The sequence below is a fragment of the Atractosteus spatula genome, chromosome 25 (genome assembly GCF_055471065.1).
Source record: "Atractosteus spatula isolate fAtrSpa1 chromosome 25, fAtrSpa1.hap1, whole genome shotgun sequence".
Classification (NCBI taxonomy): Eukaryota; Metazoa; Chordata; class Actinopteri; order Semionotiformes; family Lepisosteidae; genus Atractosteus; species Atractosteus spatula.
This window is the reverse complement of record NC_142730.1, coordinates 10,082,822-10,092,628: the sequence shown is the minus strand read 5'-3', so window position 1 is coordinate 10,092,628 and position 9,807 is coordinate 10,082,822. Positions and strand designations below refer to the sequence as shown.

At 45.6% G+C, this 9,807-nt stretch overlaps 1 protein-coding gene across 1 annotated transcript in view; it reads left to right on the top strand.

Moving 5' to 3' along the window:
- Positions 1–320: 320 nt before the first annotated feature.
- sv2a (synaptic vesicle glycoprotein 2A) overlaps positions 321–9,807 on the top strand; it is a 43,774-nt gene continuing 34,287 nt past the window's right edge. The window contains exon 1 of the mRNA XM_088905293.1: positions 321–1,141. Within this exon, the coding sequence (XP_088761419.1) occupies positions 538–1,141 (604 nt within the window). The 5' untranslated portion in view covers positions 321–537. The remainder of the gene's footprint in view (positions 1,142–9,807) is intronic.

Sequence of the window (9,807 nt, the reverse complement as noted above, 5' to 3'; positions counted from 1 at the left end):
ATACATTTTCTAGAACTTTAAAAATAAGAATGTTAGTCAAAAATGTCCAAATATGGAATGTTTCCCCCCAAAATGCACACATGCTGTACGAAAGCATCTAAATGGATCTAGAAAATGTGTTTTGGATAACCTTTCCCCTGTCCATCTGCATCTGTGTTCCAAATCTGATGCCGATCAGTTGCGTTTTTGAATGAATAAAGACGCAGAATGTGTTTCTTACATCAGAGCCAACAAAGTAGGTTGTCTTTAAAAAAAAAAAACATTTTACAGCCGTGCCTCTTCTGTGTAACAAAGACCTGATCTGTTCTTCCCTCCCCACCAGAATCTCAGCTTGGCAAAGGTGCTGTCTGCCGTTCCTGGTGCTGACTGGGGAGAGGGAGCTGTCCGTGGTGCTGAATCCACTAGCGCACATCGGCGCTTGCTAGAAGAGGAGACTTCCAGAAAGTTCCCTTCTGACTATCTGCATGCCTTTTGGGCTTCCCTGAAAAAGGTCAAGAATTTCCAGGTGCGTTTTGTTGCCCCGATATTTTTGCCAGCATGGATGATGGGTACAGAGACCGAACAGCCTTCATCCGAGGTGCCAAGGACATCGCCAAGGAGGTGAAACGGCAGGCGGCCAAGAAGGTGGGCCGGAGCGTGGACAAGGTGGCGGACGAGTACACGAAGCGCTCCTACTCCCGCTTTGAGGAAGACGATGACGACGACTACCCCCAGCCCCAGGACGGCTACTACCGCGGCGACAGCCGGCACAATGAGGATGAGGGGGCGAACAGCGACTCCACCGAGGGCCACGACGAGGACGACGAGATCTACGAGGGCGAGTACCAGGGCATCCCGCGGGCAGACTCGGGGAAGGCGGACGGCCTGGGGGGGCCTCAGGCGGAGGGCTTGGCGGCGGCGGGTGCCCAGTTCCGGGATTTCGGGGAGCTGGCTGGCGAGAGGCGCAAGGACCGGGAGGAGCTGGCGCAGCAGTATGAGACCATCCTGCAGGAGTGCGGGCACGGCCGCTTCCAGTGGACGCTGTACTTCGTGCTGGGGCTGGCACTGATGGCGGACGGAGTGGAGATCTTTGTGGTGGGCTTTGTGCTCCCCAGCGCTGAGAAGGACATGTGTCTCTCCGAGCCCAACAAGGGAATGCTAGGTGAGTAGTCGATCAGCAACCAATCAGTCAATTAATCAACCAGTCATTCATTCATTCATTCAATTAACCAATCAGTCAATCAATTAATCTGTCAATCAATCAACCAGTCATTCATTCATTCAATCAATCAATCCATCAATCAATCAACCAGTCATTCATTCAATCGATCAATTCGTCAATCGATGAATCAATCCATCAATCAATCAACCAGTCATTTATTCACTCAATCAACCAATCAGTCAATCAACCAGTCATTTATTCACTCAATCAACCAATCAGTCAATCAACCAGTCATTCATTCAATCAATCAACCAGTCATTCATTAATTCATTCATTCAATCAATCAATCAACCAGTCAATCATTCAATCAACCAGTTAGTCAGTAATTCAAGCAATCAATCAATTTTATTTTAATATAGTGCCCTTCAACCCCATTGCATTCTCAAGGCACTTTGCATAAATTGTACATATGAAGAAGTACAATACAGCCATGTATAACTGTATAGCTGAGAAACTAAAGAAGGAAGTCGATTATGAATTACAGGACATTACGAACAGATGCATTTTAAGGCAAGATACTCAAATGTATTATTAAGGAAGAGTGTTCCAAAAATGAAGTGTTAGCACTGAACAATGTACTGAAAATCTGACAACTTGGAAATCTAGGACAAATGAATTGACTTTTTTGTCAAGTGGATTCGTCTTTTTCCCTTAGTCTTGATTAGTCTTGAATTTGATCTAAAATCAGCTGCATATGATTTTTGCAATTTTGTGTCATTTGCAGACCTGACTAGCTCACTAACTAGAGCAGAGTCTACATCACTGATATGAATGAAGAAAGGCAGAGGTCCTAGTACCGACCCCTCCCTGTATTACTCCACTAATTACATCACCATCATTTGAGCTTCCACCCCTTAACTGTACTCTCTGTTAAGGAACAGCATCAAAAGCCTTCTGAATCTCAATACATCGCAATATATGCCCTGTATGTATCCGTTACTTGTAAGGGTGGCCATTTGGCATGTATATTGTAGCTTATTTGGTTGACAAATAATGTGAGATCCTCATCCTGTCATTTCTTAAACCTTTGTTTTCAGGGCTTATTGCATTCTCACTTCTGTCAGAAAGCATAGTCTGTGCTATAATTTTGCTATAACGTCTAAAAAATAGCAGTTTTAGGGCTCTAATATTATATATAGATAGAGCTGATAGTGATGGATCACTCCAGTTCATAAGGGTCACATGGTTCCTCCATTCCCACTTAATGACGTAATTCAGCTGGATGGGTGCCAATGAGGCTGGTATGGATGAGGAAGTATTAATGTATGGTGATACATTTTTCTGGGTGCCCAGCAGAAATACAGTGAGAAGAAGGGAAAAGACAACTGAATGCAGTTCACTAGTGTTGAACACAAGAGTAGCAGTGCCAAGTGGTCAGTAGGTACCAGACAAAGGTGGAGACTGTTTCACTGTGACTTGGGAAAGGGAGGATCTGTACCCAGAGGTTTGACAGGCACCATGTAATGGTCTGCTAAGACCATATATTGTGAGTAATTATTTTCTGAAGCAACACATTTCTCTCGAGCGTGATGAAGCTCCTAACTGGAGACTGCTTTTGACTTCAAAAGAACGGGTCTTTTTAATGTCTAATTACATCTGATGTGTTTTGCCTCATTATGTTCAATTTATACTTTTAAAACTCTGCATTGCAGATCAAGAAAAGTAATGAATGCACAAAATAAAAATGCACAAAGTGAACCCTTTGACAGATCAAATGCAGGCAATTATTTTTCAATTGTAAGCAATCTGGATACTATACATACACTGATGCCTAGATATGTGATTTAACAATCTGATAGGATTCCACTCAGATTAGAGTTAGCACTGGAATTGTGTATACAGGTCATCCTGCAGGGTGTTTTAGCAGACACATGGAGAGAGTGTGTTTTAGTGTACTGTGCCAGTTTGTGAATGCATGTATATGAGTGGGATTCTCAGGTTTCATCAGAACAGAAGAGGACATTTTGCCCATTTTGCCCATTTGGTAGGTAAAAGCTAATTGATTCAAGGATCTCATTCAGCTGTTTGTTGAAAGAAACTAGGATACTGACTTTATCAACATGCTAGCTTGTTCCACACACCCCCACCCCTTGTGTAAAGATGGGTTCTCTGTTTTAAATGCACTTCAATTTGATTTTCAACCATTCCCTCTGGCTCGTGGTCAACTGTTCATTCTGAATAAATCCACTGGGGGGTTTCTGTGCACGTTTGGGGTTTTGCCTGTGACATCAGCACCAACGCCAGTGATCCATGCTTTGTCATAGCTCAGTTCTCTTATTCTTGGTCTCTAGCAAGCAGAGCTCTCCAACTGTGATGTCAGACCCTGTTATGCAACAGATCTGATTCATGCTAGAGTGCCCTCATTATGCATGCTGTGCAGCTGGGTTCTGGGGCTCAGTACAGTCCCAACCTACATGAACACTGACACTGCTTTTGATATTCGATTTTAAAATGAGCCATTCCATCTCAAACAAGCTTCTTTTTTTCCTATTAACTGTTTGACTTGGACCAATTATTCTTTAAAAATTACTTACAATGATTGGGATTTCCAGAATTAAAGCCTTCTTAAGACCACATTCACTCTCACGTGTCCCCTGGAATATGGACCAAATGTAGCACAGACAAACAGACACAACAGCTTAGGGAGTAAAGGTCCCACAGAGGAGAGAGAGAGTCTGCTCCCTGAAACTCTAGAATGCAAATGCAAAAATTGGAGAAGTGTTCCTTAATCCAGATCCCAGACCGACATCCCAGAGATGCAAGCTCTTCTTGGCACCTCAAAGAAATTATTCGTCCTAAGTTGCATGAATCTGTATCAACATTTCATAAAAGAGAGATGTTATTTGGTTATAATTAACAAATTAACAGTTATATTCAACCATCCCTTTTCTACCCACTCTCTATCCACAATTGAGGGTCACTGGGGAGCCAGAGCCTATCCCAGCAAGCAATTGTACAAGGTGGGGTACACCCTGGACAGGACACCAGTCCATTGCAGGGCACACACAAACAAGCACACAATTCAATTCAATTCAATTCAAGGTGCTTTATTAGCATGACCGATAGGTACAATCAGTGTTGCCAAAGTAAATAAAAATTCACGTGAAACAAAACAAAAAATAAAAGTAAAATAAACTCTACTTTACAACAAAGACATATCATAAAAAAATTACATATACTGTAGACTGTACTCACTCACTGCAGGGTCAGCTAGCCCACCAGCATGTCTCTGGCCTGTGGCAGGAATCTGGAGTAAATCCACACATACTGTACACAGGGAGAACATACAAACTCCATTGAACCCAGGGCCCTGTGTTGACCACTGCACCCCAGTGCCACCCAACATGTATATGACAAGACATTGACATTCACATTATGTTAAACGTTAACAGTTTCATGTTATATTTTGAGACATTTCTATAGAATGAAAATAAGACAACCAATAGCTTGATCTGCTTTACAGTTTTCCAGTATTTGCAGTGTTTCAAGTGCACAACAAATTAACACAACCAAAGCAATGGGCTAAGCTTTATCATCATCACTATTGCTGGGCATATGAGAGGAATGTAGTGCAGTATATTGAAAGGACTGAGCCTTCTCAGTCACACTATGGATTGTATAGCATTAGGAAACAGTTTATAGTTGAAATATATTTATAACGCTTAGAAAGGATTTGATAATCACTTCTACTGTAAAATAATGGGATGTTACTAATAAAACTGCTAATCTAGTCCTGACCATAGACTGAACCATATCCCTAACCTTACTCATTTTCTAGCAGTTTGTAATATCTTTAATACCATTTTTATATATTTTTATAGTCACTTATAATGGAGATCTAAATTACAGTGTGAGCAACCTCTCACTCTCCTTGTGTGTAGCTGAGCTGTACGTGATTTCAGCTGTTGTGCCATGACTCACATTCGAGAGTCTTGAAATAGATGAGTGAGAGACGGGCGAAGAGAGATGGAGAGAGAGGGGGGGAGAGAAAGACAGTGAGAGAGAGAGGAGGAGAGAGGGGGAGAGACTGGGAGAGAGAAACAGAGACCGTGAAAGAAAAACGGGGAGAGTGAGAGACAGGAAGAGTTAAAATTTTTGAAAATATTTTTTTGTTGTATTTCGATGTCCGAGTGCTTCTCTCCCTGTACAGTCATTTGCTTTTTGCATTCTTTAGTAGATGGTCTGTTATAGCCTTAACAGATGCTTGTGGATTTTAAAACAAAATGCACCTTGCTTGTCACAGTCCGTTCTACTGTTTATTTTTCCTCTAGGAAATGGTTGCAATTTCATAACACTAAAAAAGGAAAGAAGGTGATGAACCAGTAGGAAAACATTTACATATGCAAGAGACAGAAAAAGACTATTTTAGGGCACTGTATTCCTACTGTTTTGCCCTGAATTCCCAGTGTCCTGCACTGAATTCCCTGCGGCAGGACCTGCAGCTCCCAGCCCCGCCAGTGGAGCAGCAGTGGACAGAATTGAGGAGAGGACGAGACCAAACGAGTCAGAGAGGAGCTGGCAGACAGCAGCCAAGAAGAAATGTGAGAAAGGGAGTGAGGGAGAGAAATTCAGAGCAAGAGCGTGACAGAGAGAGAGAGAGGAGAGAATTAAAAATGGAAGTTTTCACACGGCATTGATAGCAGCAAAAGAAGAATCATAACCAAAATATCCTCTGCAGATTCGGGCAAGCGGTGTCTGTGCCTCTGCCTCTTGTTTCTGACGGTCAGCGTGCAGTGCTTTGACGCAAAGCCCCCATTCTTGCAGAAAGGGGGGCAACGGATACAGATAGGCAGCCCCTCCCCTCTCCTGTCGGTCCACAGCCCTGCCTGCCCTGAGGCATCAGTTCTGTCACTTCGCTGAAGCTCACAGGCCCCTTGCGTAGTCTGTGAACTGCTACACTGTCGGCCCTGCTGTTTGGAGATCTCTCCTGGGCTGCTATTCTTGGAGCATCCCGGTCCATCTCCTGCCAATCAGCAGCCTGACACGACCCTGGAATACAGACAGGATGTCACGATCGCTAACCCCTCCTCTTAAGGGGCGCTCCAGCCCTTCCTTGTTTTCTCCCATTACCTGCACCTGTTCCCTATTTCCTTTCCCCCTTAAAAGCCAGACGCAGACCTCACTCCTGGTTCCTCATTGAATCCCGCTTCGTGAGAACCCGGGGTCCTGCTGCGTCTGGCTCCGTTATGGTTTTAACCTTCAGTTCCTGATTCCCCCCGCCGGTCCCGACCCGGTTCATGGTTTTATTCTCTGGATGGATCCCCTGGCCTTGGACACTACCTTCTGTCTTGGATTACCTGTTTGGAGTTACTCATGGATTGTTCGCCCCGGATTCACTCTCCCTGGACACACCCCCCTGTCGCCATACCCGTCTCCTGCATGACTTTTTCCCCAGTGTTTCTTCACTCCCTTCCGGATTGTGTCGTCTGCATAGGGCCCGGAACGAACTGTTCGTGACACAGGAAATGTTATGGACATTAGAGCTTAGGACACTCTCTAGCAAGAAAAATTCAAAATGGCACATTCGCTGACGGCTTGCTTGAGCCTGTAAACCCAAACACAAGACACAGAGCCTCTTCTGCAGCGTGTTGTAGATCGAATTGGTCGGTGAGGGTTTGCTGGGATAGGCTCCAGCTGCAGCACGAGCCTGCATTTAAACGAAGCGGTATGAGAACGGATGGAAGGGGGTTGGTTAGGCAGTTCGATATCTTATCTCTGGTTTTTGGTGGATTTACAGAGTAAACTGCAGTCGTTTTCCGTCCATCCATCTTCTAACCTCTTCATCCAATTCAGGGTCGTGGGGTTGCTGGAGTCTATCCCAGCAACTATCGGGCACAAACTGGAACGCGCCCTGCGCTGGACGGGACACTGATCCCTCACAGGACACACTATAGTCCAGCAGGTCTTCAGCTCACATTATAAGATAAGATTAGCCCTATACAATTTCTTGCATTAGGAATTTGTGTTTTCGCATACCCCAGCTTGTTCTCCATGAGACACACAGACAGGGAGAGAAGCTTGGGGTCAGAGCGCAGGGTCAGCCATTTATATAGCGCCCTGGAGCAGTTGGGGTTAAGGGCCATGCTCAGGGGCCGAACGCAGTAGGATTCCTCTGCCAGCCACAGGGTTTGAATCAGCAACCTTCCAGCCACATGCTCAGATCCTTAGCCACAGTGCTACCACTACTGTAGTTCTCATTACTAAAAGCATTTCAATGGAGCACTTCACTGGCGACTTTGTCCTCTTCACCTGTTTTGTAAAGCCACTTGGCAGAAACCACCCTGTCTGAGACCAGAACTGGGCAGGTTATTAAGCAAAGGACATTGCTAAATTGACAAAACCCCACCCTGTGTTCCAGCTATGTGTGAACCGAGGAATTAACTCTTCACACTGAAGTAGTTGGTTTTTCACTTCCAGCTACAATTTTCAGCGCTCTGTGTGATACAATCACTTGGCGTTTGGTAGTGTTTGTGAAAGCAATCCTCACAAAGCAATCAGCATGCGCTACAAATTCTCCATATGCTGCACAGCACCCTGTACGTTTCAGTGACAATCTCAATGTGTGAAATGACTTGGCAGCAGTAGAAAATACCAGCTCTTTTGTCAAAATCTTATATACATGTGCGTCCCACAGTGTGTGTACTGCACTGTGCAGAATTAGAAGTCTACATAGGGTTTTCCTAACAATACCTAAACCACTTAGTGGAATATTGAAAGGACACAAATGAGAGGCCATTTATCCCAGCATGCTACTATGGTTCTGTTTTCTCTGTAGTCTTATATTCAGTATAACCGATACTGGTTGTACTGAAACAAACTCCTTCCTTGAATGTAACCCTCCATCCCACCTACGAAAGGAACAGTTTAGAGTAACCAGTCAAAACAAATCTACGTTTCTTTTGGGAGAGGTAGGGAAGATGGCGAAACACAGGGAGAGTGTGCACATTCCACATGGACAGGAATCCCAAACTGGAAATAAGCCTAGGACCCTGGAGTTGTGAAGCAGGAGTGCTCACCACCACCCTGTGATAGCATCACAACACCCTGGCACAGAGCGCCATGTGGAAGTGTGGAGCTGAAGAGACCAACAGGCGGTGTTTACAGATCTGCTGGTCCCTAAAGAACAACAGGCTGTTTGACAACAGCCGAACAGATTTGGTTTGAATCTGGACCAGATGCTACCTTTGACTTCCCATTTATAACAGTAAGAAGGTCTTCGGAGCTATGAGTGTCATGTATTACTGGACGCCCTAGTAACAGATAGAGGCCTAGGAGGCTGATGTAGAAGAGAGGATTCCACCTGTAAAAGTAGTAGCAGTAGTTGGCTTTGACTGGGAATCCCCAAGTGGCAGAGCACTGCTGAGACTGGGGTGATCATGTCACGCCCAACATCCCTCCCCTAGAGGGCACTCCACTACTCCCGTTATTGTTCCTGTGATTGTTGCTAAGCTCCCCAGGTGTACCCTGTTATGCGTAATATTTAAAGACCAGCTCCTCCAGTCCTCGGGGCTCATCATTAGGGTAAAGATGTCACGAGGCCCGCCTAGCACCAGGAAACCCTACGTCCGTCTCCTGAGGGCATAGGCCTCATCCCCGACACCTCCCGCTTCCTGAGCCCGGGGTCTGGAGGATCTCGCCCCGTCACCCTTGGACCTCCATGTTTTGCCCGTGTTCGTGTTTTCCTCCTTCCCAGGGATTTTAACCTTGTCGCGTCCCAGGATGGATAACTTGTTGATGGACTCCAGGACTGAGCCCTGCCCTGCCTTTGGACCTGTTTGGAATTGGATGCCATTCTCCCCCGTTCACTGTCTCACGGACTGTCACTCTTATTTTGTGCACTATTAAACCCCTGTGTGTTCTCCCATACCACGCCTCCTGTTTCCTCCAGCTCTTACCGCATCGCATAGGGTCTACTACAAGACCCGACACGGACTTCTGTCCGTGGTCGTAACAGAGCCTGGGCTCTCGTGGTTTTCTGGCCAACAGCAGCTCCTACACCTTGCCGCAAGCTTGCCGTGATGTTAATGCGAGATGTGCAACTTCTCCAACTGGGGCTGCCTCTCTTGCCAGCCAGGAGCTTGAATGCCAAGTGCTGAACGGCCCTGCAGGTTGGCGTAGGTTGGCACAGGAGGTATGTTTACAGTGTTGGAAAGATGGGATCAGCTAGATTTCCCTCACTACTTTCTGAAAGCCACTGAAACCCCATTTCCTGGCACAAATCTAGCAAGAATTGGTAATGATATAGAAAACGATTATGCTTCCCCCTTTTGTGCCTAGTTGTGGAAACTAGGCTTCATATTGTTGCAGGATTAGAACTTGGAGAATGCAGAGCAGAGGTCTGCACTGCGCAAGAACTGTGATGGTCGCTCGGTATCCATCGATATGACGTTGTCAAGGTTCTTTACCGTGTGACTGCGCAGTCTGAGGCATGTGAATGAAGTCTGCATTGCAGAGATGGGAGGCTTATCTGGCCTTTTTATCATCTCCCTTTCTTCTGCCTCCCGAGTCCTATTGTTGAAGAAGGTGACTTGAGTGTCCTGCTCTGATGGCTGCCTCTCTTTTCCTCAGTCACCTTCGCACAACGATCTGGAGGGAAACTCACCACT